At 37.5% G+C, this 24,421-nt stretch overlaps 1 protein-coding gene and 1 long non-coding RNA gene across 2 annotated transcripts; one reads left to right on the forward strand and one right to left on the reverse strand.

Moving 5' to 3' along the window:
• Nucleotides 1-54: 54 nt before the first annotated feature.
• LOC139187581 (uncharacterized) lies at nt 55-2,988 on the reverse strand. The gene is made up of 3 exons (XR_011572919.1): nt 2,522-2,988; nt 2,327-2,422; nt 55-335 (listed from the first exon to the last, which is right to left on the reverse strand). It is a non-coding gene; the product is annotated as an uncharacterized lncRNA (long non-coding RNA).
• A 14,268-nt stretch (nt 2,989-17,256) lies between these two features.
• LOC114819504 (methyl-CpG-binding domain-containing protein 5-like) lies at nt 17,257-20,488 on the forward strand. Its single transcript, XM_029088409.2, has 3 exons — nt 17,257-17,669; nt 19,633-19,749; nt 19,846-20,488. Exons 1-3 carry the CDS (start codon nt 17,301-17,303, stop codon nt 20,062-20,064), a joined length of 705 nt encoding a protein of 234 aa, XP_028944242.1. The 5' UTR covers nt 17,257-17,300; the 3' UTR covers nt 20,065-20,488.
• The last annotated feature ends 3,933 nt before the right edge of the window (nt 20,489-24,421 follow it).

The raw sequence follows: 24,421 nt of genomic DNA on the forward strand, positions 1-24,421 counted from the left end.
TTGGGCTTCCTTGGTCTTTTTGGCAACTCACATTTTGTTGTACACCCACCAATATGCTTAAATAATGAACTTTTATTATTACTAATTTCAATCATGTTTAACATATAATAAAATTTGAAAGGACCAGTTAGTATTAAGCACTAGTAGTATTCTTCTTCACTTGTAAGTGAGAAGTTTTAGGTTTGATTCTCGACAAAAACGAATTTAAACCACATTATGGTGGTTGTGCTTGTTCCATCACCAATGGTTGCATCATGTCTGGTGTTTGATTTTTTCTACTCGGATAATTCATGTAGCGATCTATTCATGTCACAGCCATCGCTGGGTCAACGAAACTGTGATGCAAAATTTGAAAACACATTAGAGTCAATAAGGATCATTAACATGCTCTTACAATGATTATGAACATTAATTTTGTCATTAGACGTGAGATAAAAAAAAAAAGTCGTACCCAGTGCACAAGGCTCCCGCTTTACGCAGGGTCTAGGAGAGGTGAATGTCGGCTAGCCTTACCCCCATTTATGGAGAGGCTGCTCCCAAGTCTCGAACCCGAGACCTACCGCTCATGGGCGAAGGCACTTGCCATCGCACCAAATGCGACCTCATGCAATTGTTAATTTTTTTAAAACAAGTATCTCATCACTTGTGCCCGGAACACCACATACTATTGTTAATTTTTTTAAAACAAGTATCTCATCACTTGTATAGCGACACATAGTGAACTGTAAACTATATTGCAAAAGATGAAGATTGGTACAGAGGAAGAGAAAGCATTGGTAAAGAGAAACAAAAGAGATTGTATTGATTGATTAGAGGAAATGTATACAAATAAACTTAATGAAAATAATAGTTATACTATCCCTTATATAGCCATATACTAGCAAAAGTGCCTGCGCGATGCTGCGGGTTTTAAAACTGTATAAAATACGTAAAAAGTTATAATGTGTATATACACTATTTACATATATATGGGACTCTATTTACAACCCTAAAGAAAGGTTTCAACTTCCACATAACAAAAACAGTTGGCACAAATCTTACTAAGAATTCTAATATATATGAAGGGATCCCGTAGATGACATTGTATTAAGCATAAACTGACCAACACAAACCATACAATTGATATTCACATCAATCAGCTACCAGTACTTTGTGAAAATAGATAAGTACAAAAATTATAGATCTTGGTTTATACATTTGTTGTATAAACTTGAACTAATAAATGAACCTCAAAGTTATCAGAAGTGTTTAAATTGGAAATAACAGATTCATAGGAGTTTGTCCAATTATATTCAATACCAGTAAAGCATACCATGACACCATGTTACAAGGAACAAAGAAAAAATTATATAAACAATTGAAACAATATAATTGTAAATTTAAGTTATGTGATCTATGGTTAAAAAGTATGTAAACAACCTGGATATCAAGAAATTAAAAGTAAGTTAAAATTATATAACAATTTGGCCAAAATGAGAATGTAGAATTAAAATTAGTAAAAATTTATGGACAAAGATCAGTTAAAGTACTGTAACAACACGTGAAAATAGCAAAGATGGAAATTGATGTATCATTTGACAAAATGAAATGGTGTGATGTTCAAAGATTGGAAAAGCATTGTAAAAAGTACAACACTAAATTGCCAATTTCTTCCCCAGAATGATACGTTTCAGATTCCATGGAGAAGGTCCAAAACGAAGGTTTCTTTCTACTCATAATTTTACTCAAGAAATTACCACAACATCCTCCTTTTGCCAACTACATTGTTGAGAATTTGGAGATTACAAAGTCACCAAAAGACTCCAAATAATTTCTTGGATGAAAACAATAGCTTTCCCAAACAACTCCACCTCTGCAAATTTGTTAGTTTTAGTTGTTGGCCAGTTCTTGCATCCAAGACACCAACCCCCTAATCCCCTGCTCTAACCCACCAATTATGAGAGAGAGAGAGAGAGAGACTCAATTAAAAAATTTGGAAAGAGAGGAGAACCAACATTTCTCTTCTAATACACACCCAAATTTGTGATCCACATTTAATATCAATTTCGTCTCCCTAGGAGTGCAAGAATGCTCAAAAAATTATAGCAATGGAAAAAGCAGGCAGGATTATCAGAAAATGAGTAGAAAAAAACCTTGAGGCATCCATCTAAATGAAATCACACAAAGCAAAGAAACATTTGATAAAAGCACAACTGCCTTATCAAATTTTGAGATATCAACCGAAATGAATTCACACAAAATCAAACTCAACAAAAACACAAATTCCAATGATTTAAATAAGAAATGCATACAGAATAATGAAGAAGTGGAGGCAGGGAAACCATACCCAAAACATCGGTTCCAGCTCCTGCCAAATTTCAGATTTTTCAACAGAGGACGTCAAAGGCAGAATCCTCTTTTAGCCAGCAAAGCCTCGACAACACTACAACTCACCGTAAAACCAAACCGTTAGGGTTTCGTTCGTTCAAATCAATAAAAATCCAAAAAAAAAAAAATCACACACAACTATTATAAAACGCACCTGGGTTCAATGGACTTTATCGGACAATAACCTGAAAACAGGCCGTTCCCAAGCTGGGCTGAAAATTCGTCGGAAATCCGGCGACAACACCGGTATGACAGACGCAAAAAGAGACAAAGTCTTCCCAGCAATTGCAAGTTCAAGATAAAACCTTGGAAACCAATTTTATGAGTTTCCACAGAACGTCAACAAATCTACGTTCACAGGGATGCACGACTTCTTTGAAAACGGAGACCGCAAACGAAATCCCCAAAAAACAAAAATAAGGAACGCAGGATTTTCCAACAAAGGATAAAACTTTAAAGGCCAATTTCGTGAATATTTTGTGAAATAAAGTACAGAGGATTTGAGAGGAACGCAAGCTTTTAGAAGAACAGAAGGCAAAATAAGACGGATCGAAGCAGAGATTGGCGAGAGAGAAAAGCCAACAGAAAGGCAAGGGGAAGAAAAAACCTAATCGAAGGCTAAAGAAGTAGGACGATGGACCCGTGCCCAACTTGGGCAAAAAGGCCATTTCACTGCACCGAGAAGAGAACAGAACGGGGAACCAAGAAGAAATAGAGGGCAATTTCGCCATTTCACTGTTAATGAACAGTGTTAAGAAACTAAGTTTTAGTATATATAATTTCAATTACAATAATATCCTTCTAACTATACTAACAAACTCTCCTACTATAATAGTGTGGCATTTCTGTTATTACTAAACATTTCTGTTATTATGAACCACTCATTGAAAACCCTCTCCTTATGTTGGTTGGCACAAATAAATGACAGTGTGCGTTACTAATTCTTATGAGGCTACATACAATGTTTGTAACGTGGCAGTTATTTATTCATAAATAAATATTGGAACGAAAAAAATTAAAAAAGAATAAAAACAACATAAGAATTGTTTTAGTTCTGAAAAATACACATAAAATTTCAACAGATAAAAATAAAATTACCTTCGTTTGAAAGTAGATGTTTGAAAGTAGGATTGATGATAGATTCACCAAACAAATTTCCCTTTTGTATCAGTGTACTGTGTACAGGCAGAATTATGATTGAAAATTAAAAAATAAAAAATAAAAACTTTATTCTTGACTACAATGTAAGAATAATTTAGAGGTTAGGTAAACTCGATTTGCAAAAGTGTTGTGAGTATAAAAATTAACGGCAAGAGCATTTGGTAGATGTGTATGTATAGAGGTTGTGAATGTGTATAATGACCAAACAGGACATAGTTCTAATTAAGATAAAAATGTTGGGTTGTTACTAATTATACCTCTGGTAAATCAACGATTAGATGATTAGTTTGAACAATAAGCTATGCATTCCAGTTGTAGAATCTTTAAAGGATGGGTTTGAAATTTGATACTATATATGGTAAAGATAGAATTTCAAAATCTGCAATATTCCATTTTTTCAAACTTGTCTTTGTTTATTTCCTGATTTTTTTTCATTTCCTACCATATCAGATTATATTATATTTATCCTACTATCTTAGAAAATTTTCAATATCGTAAATGCAAATAAGCAAAATCTTATATACTTTATTTTTTTGCTTCAATTTCTTTCATATTTATGCAGAAAATTTTATAACTATGCAAAGAAAAATACAAACATGTAGGACTAGAATTGCAAAATCCCTAGTATTGCATTTTTGTACAATTTCCTTTTGTGAATTTTCCATTTTTCATTTCCTAGCATATCAAGTTTTATATTATTTTATAATCTTTATGTCTTTGCAGAAATGTTCCTTATATATCAGATTGGTTTCTTAAATTTGCAATTGTACATATAATTACCAAAACGATAAAAATTGCTATGCTTATCAAATGTATGTGGTAAAGTATGGACCATTATGACACACCCTGTCCCGAAGGAGGGCATGCTGGCCGTCACGTGAGAGTGACGTAACCATTTACACAGTTCGGAAGCTTTAAAAATACAATTACTAAGATGAAACACCCGAGGGTGAGTCCTACTTTTGTGAATTCTGTCAGGACACCGTTGGATTCCTCGTGGCCACCAAAGCTCTGCTATCTAGAACCTGGAGGGGCGCAAAAACAAAGTTGAGTGGGTCAGTAAAACAAAGTTTTTCGAAAACATTTCATTTAACAACATTTCTAACCCCTCGCTGTAAAACCTGTATACTTTCCCAGAAAATATAGTATATATAATCATATATAACAGCAAAACTCAAATCACAAGTCTTTAATCCTTTTCAGGAAAATATGCCATGCTATGCATCAAAACATAATAAGGATGCAACATTGTAACAGGTGAAATAAGGAATCAACCGGAGACCCTGCAGTTGGTCCTGTTCGGTTAATTCTATAGCTCAATATCCAATCCAACCGGAGTCACCACTGTGACCTGTACGGCACTACTCTGCACATAAATCGAAACTACCTAAAGTAGTCTGTACGATAAGAATGGTGTAATAATACGCTCTAGTGCTTCTCTCATCCATCATCTGTGCACATAATCTAAAGTCACCTACAAGTCGGAACCCTCTCATGGTCTGTACAACATGTCGAAACCCTCTAATGGTCTGTACAACATGCACCTACTTGGATCCAAGGTGAGCGTGTGGTGCGAGGTGAATAATATAAGCACTAACACCAGGGGTGCAGGTTATGAGCTCTCAACACAATTCACATCATCAACAATTCACATGAATAACATAAAACTCACCTGATACTCACCTGTGCGTCCACAGCACCAATTCACATATATATGCAACAATTACCAATTCATATATTTCATATATATGTATGCATGGCATTTTAAAACATACTTTCATTTAAATTCAATTTCTGGGAAAATCAATAGTATATAGGTATAAACAGAAAGTATTGCCCACTCACCTGGAGTTCGCCCAACAACTCCCTAGCACAACACATCAAGGCGTCATGACGATCGGCGCCTAGAACAATAATCAAATCCAACCTCAAAAATCATCGATAGAATATATAACTTATATAAAACACGTCACTACGTAGTTCGATCCGGAAGATCTGCAACTCATATTTCAAATCCATAACTTTCAAAGGTCCATCATATACCTCTAGGACAACATCCTAAAATTTCATTACCATCCAACGGTTGGATCTCCGTCAATTTCCAAAACCAAGTGACGGTTAACATTCTATTTTATGAACTTACAACTCCAATTCCGAAAGATCCATAAATCGGATTCCCGATCCGTAAGTTCCTATAATCCTCAAATATTACGTATTACAACGTATCAAAGTTTGGTGACGATCCGACGGTTGGATCGTCGATTCACCTTTTGGCCTAACCACGAAACGTAACGAACTTAGGTTCAATTACTCAATTTACGTCCATCAATTATCAAAACTGAACCTAGAACCTTAAACATATGCTAAGAATGACATTGGTGGGCCATTGGCCACGCGCCGCCGCGGGTGGCGATCGGCCGCCCCGGCTTGCCGGAAAATCCAACTATTTCCAAAAATTCTCAAAAAATACAGAATTGAAGATCTCAATGATTAGAGTAAACTTTATACCTGAGGCCAAGGCCAATTTGGCCTGGAAGAGCTCCAATTTTTCCAAAACCGTGAAGAACCCTAGAATTGGGTGAGTTCCAATTCGACCTCCAAACATTTTCCGACGCCTCCAACACTGCTTGGGCTTTGCTCCTGGGTTCAAGGGAAGTCTAATGGTGGTGGAGATCAGCAGCAATGGTTGTAGAAAATAACGAATTGCCGTCGGGTGTCCTTTAAACCCACGGTTTCGATCCTTCCAAAACCGAGCCCAAACAACCTCAATTTTGAATGATAAAGGAAGGTGGACTGATGGTGAAAGATTCCCAAGTGATAACTCGACTCAATTCGTCAGGATTTCATCGGAATTTTGTCGGATTTCTCTGCCCAGAAATCGGGCCGGCGCACGGGTCAGAGGGGGTACCCGGGTCAATCCTCTCCTTTTCCTTCTCCCTCCTTTCCTTCTTTCCTTCCTCTGGTTGGTTAGATTCTCCCTCTCTCTTCTCCTAATTCGCTGGACTCCCTCCTTTCTCTCCCGGAGCTCCGGCTCTCTCTTCCTTTGGTTGGGCAGTTTTGCCCAATCTCTTCTTCTTCTTCTTCTTCTTACGCACACACACACACAAACCTTCTTTCTCTCATCCCAACCATCCATTTAATTCTTCATTAAATCTGGGCCGTCCAAATTTTAATAATAAAATTTATAAAATGCCCAAACTTCAAACTTTAAAATCTTTTTCGTTATAACTCCAATTCACGCACCTTCTGTTCCCACGCGTCCGTAGCGACGAGTACTACGAGGATATGTCAAGAAAACAAATCTTAGATGGCACGACACAACGATTAACCTCGAATATGCGCGTGCCTCAAAGGGCATTTTTGTAAAATCCTTTATTAAAACTTTAAAAACTCTTAAAATTAGGGACGGGCTGTCACACATTATGTGCATTGATGTATATTCTAAGGCATAATGTTCAAAGTAACAACACTCACATATTTTAAATAGCTCTGTAACTCGTAAAATAACAAGTTAGTTAAAATGTACTCTCTTGAACTTTCTAAGGCACAAAGGTCATTGCACATACTTTAAACCATAGTATCAAGTCGCACAACAACCAAATTGCTTAATTGATTACAAATGTCTAATTTTTTTGTTACATATTACAAATTGGTGCTGTTATAGACAGGTGTACCGTAGGCCATTAGAGAGAAAGAAAAAAAAACCCCCACAAATATAACTCCAAAATCCCTGCTAGTATACCGCATTTGAGAAATTTCCTTTTGTGTATTTTCCTTTATTCGTTTCTTACCAAATATTTTATATATCTTTTTACACCAATCCTGTTATGTTAATTTTTTTTTATTATGATAAATGCAAAGAAGCAAAATCTCATATAATTTATTTTTTGCTTCAGTTTCTTTCATATTTATGGATAAAGAATCCTTCTATATCAGATTTGTTTCTTGAATTTACAATTATTCCATATAATTACCAAAACAAAGCAATTGCTATGTTTATAAAATGTATGGAGTATGGACCGTTATGTATGTTGGTGTATTATTCTAAGGCTGATACAATGTACGAAGAAAAACATTCCATGTATTCCTAAATACTTTACTGAAGGAAAAAAGAACATTGGTATGAGGCTTTTAAGAAAAAAAATATATCATATTCAGAAAATTAAAAAGAAATGTTATTATTCAAGAAAATTAAAAAGAAATATTACATTTTTTGTTCCTTCATAGCCGTAGTTGCCGATGCCTAACTCATGGTAGTCCATCCCACAATTTTAAAGGGCTTGTTCAGGCAAGAATTTCACCGGGAAAGGTCCCTAGCTCAAGCACACAGCTCCCCGAGGAGTTGGCACTTTGGTTGGCTGTCGGGCTCTTGTTTGTTTGTCGGGCTACAAGAAGAGGACATAGTTAGTTCTTAAAGGTGCCTTTGTCGGGCCTTAGGTGTAGGTCGTGAGGCTCGCAATCAAAACTAACTAAGTGCTAAGGCATGCCACTGCCATCTCTCTATGGCAGATGTAGAATGAGTGTATTTAAGCCGGTTACTTGCGCCCCAAGTTACTCTAACTTCTCATTATCAAAAGATTGTCGTGGATGAGTTAAGTCCACATTAAGTTCTTTTTTATGCCTTGAGATCAATGACTTTTGTTTATCTTATATGCTTCAAAATGTGGAGGTCCAGATCTAATCAAAACATCAGTTTCATTTACTTTCACGATAGTAAAAGTATTAAGTGAACCAGATCTGAGAGTGAATGGAACTTCGGATCATTAAGAGACCGAAAATGACTTGCATATCTATTGAAGGATACATTATAATACCATATCTATTAATGGAAAGGGAAAAACAAAGAGAGTCGGGCAAGATTTCACCTTGTCAGGCAAGGTTAAAACATCTTGCAGTCTCTTCCCTTGGCAGTTTACAAAAAGGATTGAGTACTAAAGGGGATGACTAGAAATGAGTTTACATATGAAAGATCGATACTACAACATTTAGGGAAAAGGTAGCAGAGCTTTTACATAGACAAAAGATGTCTTTCTAAGGAAGTCTAAGGCTAAAAGGGTGCAGAGTCTGGACAAAGCACGACTTTCTGGGTATTTGCTTGGCGGAGAGACAAGTTGTATGTTTGTTTGTTTGATTGGTTGAGTGTCCTTGTTTCTGGACCCTCTTCCTCCTTTTATAGACGAATTAGCCCAGCTGTGTTGTTTATGTTCTTGCCCGAAAGCAACTGAAGGGTAGTGAGTCACTGACCTTTTAACTTGTTTGCCATCCAAAAAGACTTGCATTGTTAAGCCCTGAAATTTGAACTAAATGCAAATTCCAATCTTGCATTGTTAAGCTCTGAAATTAGAACAAAAAAACTTGCATGAAATTGAAGTTTTCTCTGATTGAGAACTCCTTTTTCTTCTACTTGAAGTTTTCTCTGATTGATTTCTGAATAATTTAGAAATGGGTATGTTAAATTGTGGGTTACAATTTCAAAACCCATGTAGAGTGTGTGCATTTTTTCTAGTATGAAACTTATTTTTCACAACCATTAACAAATTGTTTGCACCTTTACGCAATCTCCATTAGAAAAGCCACAAGTTTCTCAACCAAGCAAATTGGCATCATAATGTCCAACGGGTGCAAATTAGCCTTTTCTCATTTTTTTAATTTTCTTTTGAAAAACACCAAGGAGCAGGTGCAGCTAGCACCATTACTATGTCTGTCCAAACATCAAATGCCCCTTTCTTTCTTTTTCTTCTGCAAAACGGCCACATAACCCAAACTCTTACTTTCTATAGGAAGCTTGCTAAAGACCAACTACCACGTCAACTAACTGAACTACTTATATTATATGAGGTTCAAGATGTGGAATATTTCCTGATAATTTGTTATTGGAAAAATGTAATATTCCAAGGTTTGAAAGCTTACCCATGTTAGGGGTGGTTTGGGAGTGAGGTGATTAAAAAAAAAGCACCCATGAAAAAAAGTTGTGAGGGTTTTAGGCGTTTGGTAAACTGAAAAAAAATGGCTTATTTTGGAAGCTGTTGTGAGAATAAGCTGAAATTAAAGGAAAAAGCTGAAGCTGCTATTTGTAGCTTTGGAAAACTGGCTTTTTTTCAAAGCACATGAAGCTACATTGCTTCTTTAATGAAAAGACCCACTATCAGACTGCTTTTTTTTTTTTTCTAAAAGCACTTTTACAAAAAAATTTACCAAACACTCTGCTGATTTATTTCACAGCCGCTTATTCTCACAGCACAGCCGCTTATTCTCACAACAGTTTTTTTTCAAAGCACATCAATACCAAACCAGCCCAGGGGATGTTACCTGTGAAGCTATTATCCCCCCAAAGCAATGATTCCAAGCTCACCAGATTCCCTATCCCAGATGGGATGCTTCCATATATTTGGTTACGCTAAACCCAAAACCATTCAAGTTTGGTCGAGAGATTGGATATTGACATGGGCAATGTCCCTCCAAAATTGTTGTCGTTAATAATCAACCACTGTAACTGGGTGGCATTGGTCAAGTCCGAGAGAAAACTTAAGTCACCATCTTTACCGCTTCCAATATTATTATATTTAACGTTGAACCGCAGGAGGTTGTGAAGCTTTTGGAGATTCGGTACCTGTCCGATTAGGTTGTTTTTCCCAACCTCAAATAACCACACACTTGTGATATTGGATATTGAGGGAGGTATGGACCCAGTAAGTTGGTTTGAGAAGACGCTGAAGAATTCGAGATCAGGAAGACTTTTGCCAATATCTGATGGAATACTCCCTTGAATTTGGTTAAATGCCACGTAAAATTTAACAAGAGAAGAGAGGTTATAAATGGAGGAAGGGATGCTACCAGACAACTGATTTAACCCCAATCCCAAGAAGGTTAATTTTTTCAATTGGCCAAGAGAACTTGGGATGTTTCCCATCAAGTTATTACTAAAAAGACCTAGTGACCGGAGAGACGAAAGGTTCCCAAAGGAAGGAGGGACCTGTCCCGTTACATTATTATAATTTAATGAAAAACGTTGCAGCTTCGACAGTGATCCAATTTCTAAAGGAATTTTACCCACCAACTTGTTGCGAGTGAAATTCACAAGGATAAGGTTGAAGCAATATGATATTGTTGGAAGAATGCATGCAAGTCATATTTTGTGTTAAAATGCATGCATGAAATAAACATGTTGGATGACTAGTGAAGTTAGGCTAGTCAACATTCTTTGTGTAAATTAGGCAAGTTAGGCAAGTTAGGAAATTAGGTAAGTTAGGCAAGTTAGGCTTATGTCTACTTTCTTTTCCTATATATATGTTTCATTTGTAATTGTTTCTTCATGAAATACACATCAAAAATTATACATGGTATCAGAGCAGGTTCATTTGTAACCTGTCTCTGCCATTCTTGCTGCTGCAATTTTTTCTTTCTTTCAAAGTCTAAGTCATGACTGAAGAAAGTTCTGTGAACCATGATGAGGAAACCCGGCACAATCTCTCTCCAAACTTCTCAGACGTTGAGGTTAACACCAATCAACGTTTGTGTTCAGTTCTCTTGAACGAGTTCAATTATCTTCCTTGGTCCCGAGCTGTTTCACTAGCTCTCGGAGGCAAAGGGAAGTTAGGGTTTGTAAATGGAAGCGTGGAAGCTCCAGACAGTTCTTCCTCTACATACAATGCATGGCTCTGCAAAGATCAACTTGTCATGTCATTGCTGCTCAACACCATGGAGAAACATGTTGCTGAAATTTTTAGCTACTCTAATTCGGCACATGATCTTTGGAAAGCTTTGCAGGATATGTATGGAAATCAAAACAACTATGCACGGGTCTTCCAATTAAAGAAGGACATTGCCAGTGCTCAACAAGAAGGGAAAGCATTTGTTCAACACCTTGGGAGCCTCAAAGCCATGTGGAATGAGTTGGATGTATATCTCCCTCATACCACAGATCCTACCATTCTCCTAAAACGAGCTGAGGAAGACAAAATTTATCAGCTGTTAGGGAGTTTGAGCTCTGAGTACGAGGACCTAAGGAGTCACATCTTGATGAGTCAAGACCTGCCTACCTTCAACAATGTTTGTGCAACTATCCAACGAGAAGAAGCAAGGAAGAAGGTTATGAATGTTGATCACAATCCTAGATTAACGGAGACTCGGGCATATGCATCAAAGTACAAGAACTCAGAAGCCAAGGTATACAAGGGAAGAAACACACATCTAAAATGCAAATATTGCAATGGTGTTGGTCATGAGGAAGACAAGTGTTGGGAACTTCATCCTGAACTCAAGCCTAAGTTCAGCAAAGATGGAAGGATGATACCAAGGTCCTCACAACAATTTCAACCTCATTTCAAGGCACAACTTGCTAATGCTCACACTCCTACTATCTCACAAGGATCCATGGAGTTCACTGCCAATCCATTGTCATTGATCAATGAATTTGCAGCTTACCTACAAAGTAAGGGGCACGGAGAAGACTCACATGGTCAAGGCAATGAAGAGGGTAGTCACACAGCTATGTTGGGACAATTTGCCGGATTTCTTGCTGGAAATGAGAAAGTTCCAAAGGGAGAAGCATCAGGTATACTCAAAGCCTTTACTACTGCCCTATTAACTAGTACTGAAATTGATTGTTGGATAATTGATTCAGGTCCCACAGATCATATGACAAACAAAGTTACAAATTTACATCATTTTAAAAAAATTTCAAGCCCCTCACATGTGTCTGTTGCAAATGGAAAAAATGTCTTAGTTTTGGGAAAAGGAGAAATAAACTTACTCTCTCAAAAAACACCTTCCACTGCCCTATATGTACCAACCTTTCCCTTCCAACTTTTGTCAATTGGAAAGATCACCAACACCCTAAACTGCCGTGCTATTTTCTCACCAAATAAAGTAATGTTTCAGGATGTTCTCACCATGAAGATGATTGGTGAAGGGGTCTTCATAAATGGACTTTACTACCTATGCAAGAATGCATGTTTCACTCAGGCTCTTCAAGCTCAATCGAAGTCCATAGATGAAAACCAACTTTGGCATAGGAGATTAGCTCACCCCTCTGAACTTGTCTTGTCGAAACTGTTTCCAAATTTTTGTAACCCCTATCCTACTTGTGATACTTGTCAATTTTCTAAGTTTACTAGGCTACCTTTTGGTAATTCAATGTCTAGGACAAGTAAACCTTTTGAAATGGTACACACCGATGTATGGGGACCTGCAACTGAATCAATGGAAGGTTTTAAATATTTTGTTCTATTTGTTGATGATTTCTCTCGAACAAGTTTTCTATATCTTATGAAATCAAAAAGTGAAGTCCCTACCATTTTCAAAGACTTTCACATGCATGTTAAAACGCAATTTTAATCAAACATTAAGGTTTTAAGGTCAGATAATGGCACTGAATTTCTATCCAACAACATGCTTCAATACATAAGTTCTCAGGGTATCATACATCAAACCAGCTGTGTGGGGACTCCCCAACAAAATGGAGTAGCCGAGAGGAAAAATAGAGATCTCTTGGAAAAAACTCGTGCTCTCATGATTCACATGCACGTTCCAAAGAAATTTTGGTCGTTTGCCATCCTTACTGCCACTTATCTCATCAATCGACTTCCAAGTCGTGTGCTAGGGTTTAAATCTCCCTATGAAGTTCTCAAGGGGAGGAAAATAGATTTGACACATCTCAAGGTGTTTGGTTGTGTGTGTTTTGTTCACATCCAAACCTTGAACCATGACAAACTAGATGCCAGGGCAACCAAGTGTGTGTTTATGGGATACTCGACCACTCAAAATGGATACAAGTGCTTCAATCCAGTCACTAAGAAGTGCACAATTTCAAGAGATGTGAAGTTCGAAGAAGACTATCCCTATTTTACAAGTCAGAGGGAGGATTTAGTTGACATGTTCCCACTCCCTCAAAACTTTAATTATCCGATGTTGGAAAAGAGATCAGTCATTGTAAGTCCAGATTGTGAAGAAGTTCAAACTGACCAAATTACTGCCAGTGAGAGTGAAGACGAGCCCTACTCTGATCCTTCTCCGCCCTCTACAGAGTCTCAGGTGATTAAAAGAAATCATCCTCGAATCAGAAAACCTCCAGCTAGGTTGCAGGACTATGTTACATATGCCTCACGACATCCAATCAATGAATGTATCAGCTTTAGTAAGTTCTCAACATCTCATGCTGCATTTCTCAGTGAAATTGATAAGCACTATGAACCAAGAAGCTTTCAAGAAGCTTCTCTTCTCCCACAATGGAACCAAGCCATGAAAGAAGAGATTCGTGCACTGGAAGAGAATTGCACCTGGAGCCTAGTTCAACTACCACCAGGAAAAAAGGCTATTGGAAGTCGTTGGATTTACAAGACTAAATTCAAAGCTGATGGATCTATCGAGAGACACAAGGCTAGACTTGTTGCTCGAGGTTTCACCCAAACCTTTGGTGTAGATTATAAGGAAACATTCGCACCGGTGGCCAAGATGAACTCAGTCAGGGTTTTACTATCAGTTGCAATCAATTGTGGATGGTCACTCTACCAAATGGACGTGAAGAATGCTTTCCTTCACGACGAGCTGCAGGAAGAAGTGTATATGCAACCTCCTCCAGGCTATGATGGTATTAAAGGCAACATGGTTTGTAAATTGCACAAGGCAATATACGGATTGAAACAATCCCCAAGAGCTTGGTATGCCAAGCTCAGTTCTGTTCTGGAAAAGGCTGGATTCATGCGAAGTAATGCTGATTCTTCGTTATTTGTAAGAACTGGCACCAGGGGGAAGTTGGTGGTCCTCGTCTATGTTGATGATCTTATCATCACTGGAGATAATACCGTGGAGATTGAGGCACTAAAACTCTCACTACATCAAGCTTTCGCTATCAAAGTTTTGGGGAGGTTAAAGTATTTTTTGGGGATCGAAATGTCAACATCTTCAAAAGGACTGTTTCTACATCAACGGAAATATGTATTGGACCTCCTTCAAGAAGCAAAAATGCTTGACTGCAAGCCTGCTATCACTCCCGTTGATTGTAAACTGAAGCTCAACATAGATGGAGAAGCCATGCATGATGTAAGCTACTATCAACGATTAGTAGGCAAGCTCATATACCTCACTATCACTCGTCCATATATCACATATGCAGTGAGCTTGGCTAGTCAGTTCATGCACTCTCCCACTGTTGATCACCTTAACCTTGTTAAGAGAATCCTTCGTTATCTTAAGGGTTCAATTGGGCAAGGAATTACAATGCATAACAATCAGTCCACTGTCATTAGTGGCTACACAGATGCAGACTGGGCAGGCAATGCAATTGATAGGAAATCAATCACAGGCTATTGTACATTTGTTGGTGGAAACCTTGTCACATGGAAGAGTAAGAAGCAACAGGTAATTGCTCGTTCCAGCGCAGAGGCTGAGTATCGAGCTATGGCAGCCACTGCGTGTGAACTCATTTGGCTTAAAGGGCTTCTTTCAGACTTAGGGTTTCCTAGTTCTACTCCTATGACGCTTATGTGTGATAATCAAGCAGCCATGCACATTGCTGCCAATCTTGTGTTCCATGAAAGAACCAAACATATTGAACTGGATTGTCATTTCATCAGAGCTCAAGTTCAAACGCAAATCATCCGGACCATGTTCACACGAAGCCATGATCAACTAGCAGATCTTTTTACAAAGGCACTAGCATCATCTCAGTTTCATCGGTTATTGGGCAAGCTTGGCTCAGTGAATCCCCTCGATCCAGCTTGAGGGGGAGTGTTGGAAGAATGCATGCAAATCATATCTTGTGTTAAAATGCATGCATGAAATAAACATGTTGGATGACTAGTGAAGTTAGGCTAGTCAACATTCTTTGTGTAAATTAGGCAAGTTAGGCAAGTTAGGAAATTAGGCAAGTTAGGCAAGTTAGGCAAGTTAGGCTTATGTCTACTTTATTTTCCTATATATATGTTTCATTTGTAATTGTTTCTTCATGAAATACACATAAAAAATTCTACAGATATATTGTGTGGAATACTGCCACTAAACGAGTTAACGTCTAATTGCAATACCTGCAACCTACGTAAATTCCCAATTTGGGGAGGAATTTCATGACTGAAGCTGTTATTTCGCAGCCGCAGCTCCCTTAGAAAACTCAAATTTCCTATGTTTGGAGATAGTTTCCCTACCAGATTTTGAGATTGCAAGTCCAGGTTAGTGACCCTTTGGCAATGTCGTTGACTGCACGTTACACCATGCCACATGCAAAAGTGCGTGGATTCGTTCCAAGAGCTCATCACGTTGTAATTATGGAGATCTTGCTTTATTTGAGTTTTGATGGCAAGCAGCACCAGCCTATCTGTGGCATTCCCTCCGAGTCCCAATCGCAGGGAGCTCCAACAACGAATGACCACTGCACTGAAAAGCAAGTATATTAAGATCAATTTCAAAACCAAAACCCCCATTCCTGATCTGCTCAACTATATAACTAGAGAGATAAGCAGATGCAATTTATAGAAGAATAGCATCATAGGAGGAACTTACACCACAGTTTCTGGTTCTTGAAAATTCAAACATGAGAGGGAAAAAGTCCAAGTAAATGATAACCACTTTGACTGCTTTTTTAGAAGACTTCACTAGCTTACTTCCACTACTGGGAACTACTATTGGGCACTTTCAGTGAAAAGCAAGGACCAAGATGATTAATGCACCTTATTATCCCAGAAGTTGAGTGGAAACAATTTGGCAGCCATCCATAATATCATTATCATGCGCTGTGATTCGGATTGAAATTTCACAACCATAACCCCCATTTCTGATCTGGTTAACTAAATAATTAGAGAGAGAAGCAGAAAGAAATAGAGAGATAGGTGTTGAGTTGTGAATTTGGTGAGTTCCATTTATTACATGACAAGGAAATTTATAGAAGGATAGGATCATAGGAGGAACTTACACAACAGTTTCTGGTTCTTGAAATTTCAAATATGAGAAGGAACAAGTCCAAGTAAATGATAACCACTTTGGCTTGTGAGATCAAGTTGTCTTAATTTTTGAACTTCATGGGGGCTCAAGTCTCTAGCAAGAGAATTCCAAAACTGTAGACGTATCCAGTTATTAACACCTCACTTCCCAAATATTGTTAGCAAATTGAGAACAAAATAGTTGAATTATGCAAAAGTTTAAAAGAAAAAAAAAGATATTGTGGAGAGGATGTGAATATTTACCTAAAACCACATAACCAATCCTACCTGTTATTCTGGCGGAACTTGTCTGATTTGTTGAAGCTTTTATACTATTCAGTTGTGAGAGAAACCTTGTTGATCAAAGTCAGAAACATGTCTAGTACTCAACTTGTTGTACAAAAGAACAGTACTTGGCTTCAGATCACAATAAACTATTGGTGTTTCACAGTGATTATGAAGATAATCGACTAATCAAGAGCACAAGCAACATCAATGACAAGTAGAAGCCGCTATCAACAAAGTGATCAATTAGTATTTCACAGAGAATAGCGATAACACAATGCCTTCTCCAAACCATTCTGATGAGAAACAAGCAGATACTGAGGATTCTCTTCAGACCTTTCAGTTTGGATCCGGTTTTGACCTTTGATCTAGGTCCTGCGGGCTGCACTCAAGTTCGGTATCGAACAAGAACACAAATCTACCCCCCAAACAGAAAATAATATTGGGCTGAAAAGCCTCAACGCACACTTGACCCGGCCCAGCCCAACATCACCTACCCCTGTCTCGTTAAACATATACAATCAGTGAAACCGGTTCTATTCAGTTCCCAGCCCAGCACACAGACAGACCGCCCAAATGTCATTCCCCGAATCGTCGGGTCGAAATCTGCACCGGGATCGACGCCCGAACTTTTCCGACCACCGCGCCGGAACCCTACACTCCGATTTACCCCCTGATCCTCTCCTCCGATCGGGCTCCTTCATTGACGCCACCACCACCACCACCTCCAATGGCCGAACCCCAAACCAAACCAAAAAGCCCCACAAGGCGCCTCAGCAGCCGAACCGTTCGGATCCCGGGACGGGCCCGGATAGCACGGAGGGAGGGGCTGGGCGGGTCAAGCGAAAAGCGTTTACTGATTCTATGGAGAGCTGGTTGCCGCAGGGCTGGTCCGTGCAGGAGAAAGTTCGGAGCTCTGGTGCAACAGCTGGAAGTACAGATAGGGTAAGTTTCTTGGTTTCAAAAATGCTTGTTATCTATTCAATGAGCTCAAAATTTGGAAATTTTGATTTGTAATATTTTAAGTTAATTGTGTGTTGGTTTGATGTTGATTAATGCTGGTTTGATGACTCTGTGAAAAGAAAATGGCGAAAGATTTTCGATTAGATTCTCTGTTTATTATTTTGAATGGAAATTAGATTTTGTGTTTAAACCTTAAACCCATTAAAAATCAAGAATTTAATACTTGGTGTTGGGCAAAGAAATAAGTAAAAGGGCTTCAGTTTTGGGTGAAATGTTTGGTATTTATGGTTTAGATATTGTGTTTTTATAGGAGTTGGTATTTAAGTTTTGTATTAGGTAACTAATTAGCTTTGATTTCATCCTATCTTGCCCCCCCCCCCCGGATGTTATACAGTTATAATTATGAAGTGTATTTTGCTTCTTTAATTGGCGTTGGGGACAAAAATGTGTCTGTTTGTCAAATGTGCTTCAGCGTATACATGCGTATTTTGCATCTTTAATTGGCGTTAGGGAGGAAAATTTTCGTATCGGTTTTCTTTGGTGTCATTCTCTAAAGTCAGAGGTTGTATTATCCTATATTTGGTATGATTATGTGACGTTTTGGACTTTGCATTGCCAAGAATGTGCTTTCTGGATATTGATTTCTGGGTTGCATAAATGACATTATGGGTTATCGCAAAAGAAATTCTGTTCTCTGTTATTATGTGATGTTTGCACTTTGCACCGCCAAGAATGTGCTTTCTGGATAGTCACGAGGACCTATTGGTTCAAGCTGTGTTTAGCATTTTTGGTACATTTACAACTTTCGCAATGCGATTGCCAGTCTGTTCACAAGGCTTGTTTCAATCAGTCCCCGTGGCTTTGTATGGTAGCGTAATGAATGAAAAAAAAATGATACAGTGCTGTATAGAAGGGCCCGTACATTCTATTGAATACATTGTTTTACTAGTTAATTACTCTTTCTATATAGTTTGGTATGAATCTTTTTTGTGTATCATAAGGATCAGGTCTTAGTCATTAATTAGCTGACATTATCAATCAAACAGTGTTTTTTACCCAACGTGTTCTGATGCCATTTAGTCATTGATAAGTTTATCCAGTAACCACTACCCAGAAAAGCCACATCAATTTTTACCCTTCTGAGATTTGTATATCTAAGAAGTGGCTTACAGTTCCTTCCAGAAACAAATATATAGTAAAAGGAGGGAAGATAATATGACGCTAGTGTAACAGAAAAAGTTTTACACCACTTATTAACTGTTTTAGGATTTTTTTTTTTTTTTTTTTGCAATGGCATAAGAACTTGCACTTAGTTGCAGATGGCATAAGATGCTTGTCCTTGTTGCAGTGTTTTAAAAAACTAGTTTTAAGACTCGCTTAGGCGGTTTGGCTGTAAAGAAAACGCCTCTAGCCAATGGGAATGGGCCATAGACTAGCCTAAATGCCTAGGCTATCGCTTCATGCGTGTAGGCTATCGCCTCAGGCACCTAGGCGACCTGGGCGTTTGAATTTAAAAATAAAAATAAAAAAATAGCCCAAACCCAAAACGACGTCGTTTTGGGCAGGGTTTTTATAAAATTCATGCTAATTTTCTGTTTCTAACTTAGTTTCTATTAGTTTATTATGACTTTATAATGTCAGTTAGAGAAAAAATAATAATAATAATCAAATATTTGATTACTTGGGGCTATCGCCTGGGCGAGGCTATCCATGAGGATATCGCCTAGGCATTTAGGTACTGTGAGGCGATCGCCTAGGCGAGGCTATCCATGGAACGCCTTGGCTTCGCTTTCGCCTTTTAAAACATTGCTTTGTTGTTGCTTGTTGTTCTTTTATTCCTTTGGTAGTTCCATTTTAGACAAATTAAATGCTACAGAAATATAAAAATATCAGAGATTGCTTTCCAGAAATCAAGTCTGAGCAAGATTTAAATCATCTGTTGCAGTATTACATTGATCCAGTCTCAGGTCGCCGGTTTCGGTCAAAGATAGAAGTTCTTCGCTTTCTGGAAACGGGAACGGCTAAAAAGGCAAAAACAGAGAACGCTAGCGTTGACAAAACAGTGAGTCAGAATTGATTTTGCTGAAAGCGGTAACCTTTCTCCGTTTTATTTTTCTTAACCCTAATTTCCAATTTCCGGCTACCTTATTTTTGGCAGTCTGTTGAGGGTTCTGGAAGCCAAAAAAAGAAGTCTAGCACAAAACCGAAAACTTCTGCGTTGAACTTTGATTATGACAATGTGCCCGAGAAGGTGGAATGGGTTCTTACAGCCTCTTCCGGAGAGTCCTGGACACCCTTTATTGATAACAAAAAGGTCCCTGAATCTACTTCAAAAGAATGGGCTGCTGCATTCGCATTAGTTCCATCCAAAAAATAGCGTCCACCCTCATCGGAAACATTTTGATCCCCTCCTGCTGTATCACATAGGTTGCACTGCAGAAAACGGTCACTCTTTTTTCCAACAAACCTACACTGACCAAAATTAGATCCTCCTTCTCCGTATTCCCTCCCTATTGATATTTTTTTGGTATCTTTTGGATCGAAAGAATTCATATCGCAGGACAGCAGAGCTCATCGACATTGTTTTTTGGCATTTGGATTTTTTGGTTACAGGGATATTCAAAAACGGTCTTATATTTTCCTTTGTTGTAGTTTTTTGTTCGAAGAGATGCTATTGGCACTCCAAAACTAACAGTAAGCTTGTTGTGCTCGTGTTCGAGTTTATGTTAGTGTAATCGTATTTTGGAGTACATATAACAGTTGTCTCCTAAACTTACATCTGAGTCATGTCTAGTTTTATCTGTTTCCTTCTGTTAAGACGGTTTATTTAGTAGGGATATGTGAGTTTTATGTTTTAGAAGAGGGGAAATAGAAAAACAAAAGAATGATTTTCCAACAATCTGATTAACATTAACTGTTGGTCTAATCCAATGGTTATTGTTAAGTTTTAGATTGTCAATTGTTCACAAAGCATTTGATTTATTTATTTTTGGAATATTTTGTTTTCTCAGAACATTTTATTTTATTAATGGCGTGTGATTCACGCACTCTTTTTTTGTCTCTTTTTTTTTATTTATTTATTCAATTCAACGGTTAGAAAGAAAAATGAGAGATTACTGTCTTTTTTTTTTTAATTTTTGTTTCCTAAATACCACATTACAGACAGGAACACCCTGGCCAGTTTTGAAACTTGTTGCCCAAGGAATCTCTTGTTTTTTTTTCCTTTTTTTTTAATCTCTTCGAAATTAGATTTCAATTTGGAATCTCCCCCTCTCACATCAGTCCAGTACTATGCACCAACTTGGAAGAGTGTTGGCGTGAGCTGTTTCCTAATTTGAAGTTAACATTTTATTACCTTTTACAGTCGCAGCAAAACTATATTTCCTCTTGTAAATCTCTGTATGCACACTGCTCAGTGTTTCAGCCACATTGTAAAAAAAAATTCTAAACGAGAACCAATATAGCAATCGAACTTTTTTTTTCATGAAGAAGATTACGATATTTCATTCATTGATAAAAGGGCATTACAAATACATATCAAGAATTTGGCCCCAAAAGGGTCCTTGCAAACTAGATTTAAAAATATTCCAATAAAGCATCACTAATCGCAAAGTAATGAGTAAACTTCAATAACTCGTCCGAGCTTATTGGAAACCGCACAATTACACAGATCAATAAAACTGTTAAACTTTGTGTTACAGGAGATCATGTGAGAACAAAACCTCAAACCATAAATTGAGATAGGGTGTACGATGCCCATGGATCAATCACATCACTTAATCAAAGCCAAGATCCCAAAACATCAAATGAAGTAGATCCAACAAATCAAATAGCTCCACCCTTGCCACATAGATCCAAAAGAGGCAGCACACCAAAACGAAAATTAAAATCATGCACTCTCCTAAAGAGAGAAATCAAACTAGCAAATTCTCCTATAGAGAGAAATCAAACCAAACTCCAGGACAATTCCTGGAAATTATTAAATAAACAAAATAAAAGGATAAACTCATGTTGCCGCTCCGCATCATTCGAACATCCGTATGTCATATCACTGCACCGGCTAAACCCAAAGTGTCGTACTTACTAAACTTGATCGCAATGCAATTCGACATCTTTCATGGCTTCCCACTTCAACCTTATATCGAAGGTGATAATTAGATCCAAAACCTTGTATTAAATGTGTGCGTGGGCCAAGAGATGACGACTATCACGATGACTACATCGCTTCACGGTGACAATTCAACTTCAAATAATGTAAATAGAAAGTGAGAGGGATGAAATGAAGAATGATTTTCAAGAAGATTGCTGTTGACCCCAAAGCCAAAGGCAGGAGTAGACAGTAGAGAATTTTTCCTTTGATTTTTCTCCAGATGGCAGATAGCAGTCGAACTTGTTGCCTAAGGAAAATAGAAGTTAACCTCCCTCCGAATGGAAACTTGTTGCCTAAGGAAAATAGAAGTTAACCTCCCTCCGAATGGAATTAAAGTACGGTATTTATTCTCCTTATTAAATAACTAGGGCTAACAAAGCTCTTCAATTCTTTGCCCACTCTCTTTCTCTTATAGACTTGGAGAATGAGAAAATAAGAAAGCAATTGAGATTGTGTCTTATTTCCTAATTAACTTTAGGAGAATATAATATCTAGGTTTATTGTCAAAAATAAGTTTGCTATTTCAATTATGTATTTTCTGTTTTGAGTTCGTCTATATCTCGTTTTTATAAATACCTTTTTATTGGGAAGAATAAAGAACTACAAGTGCATGTGAAAGTTAATGTGAAAGCTCAAATACTTTGTTTAACTATCATGAATTCCTATTCTTCACGTCCTCCATCTATGCCTACTCATGCTTCACCACCATCACCTTCTAATCATGACAAAGCTTCCTATGTTGGAGCATGGGTTTTATCCTTATTATGCTTCTTCTCTATCATATGCGTTCCATGTCGAATATATTTAAAAAAATTTGAAAAATCAAATGGGAGACCAGAACAAGGAATTGGCCTTGGAGGCGTGCGATTGGGTTGTAGCAAATTTGGAAATGGAGCATGAGGATGAAGTTTTCCGAATGTAGTATGAGCCTTGATTGTAGGAGGGCAAGGGAAAGGGGTTGCGTTGAGGGTTTGGAGAGAGGGAATGAGAGGTGCAATTGGCTGGATCGTGACCGAATTTTTGGAATTCTAACCGGGAAAAAAATCGCGAAGGGATGCTTTGGCGGCGAGCAGAAGTTATTTATTCTTCTAAAAATTAAAAAGAAATTAGATATATATATATATATATATAATAGTTAATAGTTTATTTAGAAATAATAGCACCCGGGAAAATAGCATTTCGACTTTTTTATAACTTTTGTTATGGGTGAGGTTATATGTAGGTGGGAAAATAAAATATCGGGATTGTTTACCGCCTTCAAATTTTGGTAGAATGGTACTAAACTCATCATATTGTCTTATCTTCTTGTCCATATTATATTCCCACTCACTATAAAAAGGTAAATAATAACATCACTCTTTTCCCACCCACCATAATTCCAATTATAACCTTTTAAATATCTTTAAGTTCTTTAAATTTTATTTTATGTAATATGTATATCTAAATATGTATGTATAATATATATGTAAATATTTATCTCAATAAAAAACCAACCATGGGATGAGATGGCAAGCTCCTTGGCTTGGGGCAACAATGATTGAAGAAGGAATACATTAATGTTGTTTCCCCTGTTCGTTCTTGGATAGAAAAAGCCCATCTTACTCATATAATATGAAACCAATTTTCAGAGAAGACGAAAGGGCAAGTTCAGTAGAAACCGAACCCGATTCTCTAGGAAGCATGACTAATCTCCATTGTCGTTGACACAGTTAGTTTGGCTACTGTACAAGAGATTAGGCAGGAAAAGGGTTTCGCAGGTACGGGTGCAAAACGATTAGAATGGTCTTTTTCTTACCCATGGTCGTTGTCAATGGTTTCGATTGAATAGACTCATATAGCAGTACAACGAGTTCTACATACACAATAGATGGAATTTGAAGAGGGAGGAGCTGTCATTGACGCCACCATGCGGGTGTGGATTGGTTGGGTTTGTATAGGGTGGATTTTTAATTTCTTTTTCTTTTTCTTTTTTGCTATTTTAACTAACGCTGATGTGGCAAAATGTTAGTGGTTATTGTTTAAGTCCTTAAATGTTATTTTATAAGAGAAGATATTTGTCATTGGAATTTACATTTTAAAGTGGGTGGATTGATAAGACGATGGGGTGAGTTTAACACCACTCATTTGGTAAGGGTAATGCAATGTTAAAAATTTGTAATAAACGATGAGATGAAGGCTACCTTCTTGTGCAATGATGGTGGATTTTTCTTAGCAATATGCTTATCAAGCCTATTTTAACTCATTTATAGTAACTCTATGACAAATTCCTAAGATGTACTTTTAAATTGATAAAAAATTGTAATGTCCATGTGAAATTAGGAGGTGGATTGTCTGCCATCTCATTTCCATACTCTTCTTATCTCATTTTGTTTGTGTGATCACGGTTAAACCATGTCAACATTTTATATTGATTTTTTTATAAAATTAATAAAAAAAAAGTAATATGAATATAAAATGTTGACGTGGCTTAACCATGACCACATAAAACAGGAGGGAATATGAAGAGTATGAAAATGGGAGGGCAGACAATCCACCTCTGTGAAATTAAGCACTTATCATCTGTCATTTGTAGGCTACCTATAAG

Source organism: Malus domestica, chromosome 11, assembly GCF_042453785.1.
Source record: "Malus domestica chromosome 11, GDT2T_hap1".
Classification (NCBI taxonomy): Eukaryota; Viridiplantae; Streptophyta; class Magnoliopsida; order Rosales; family Rosaceae; genus Malus; species Malus domestica.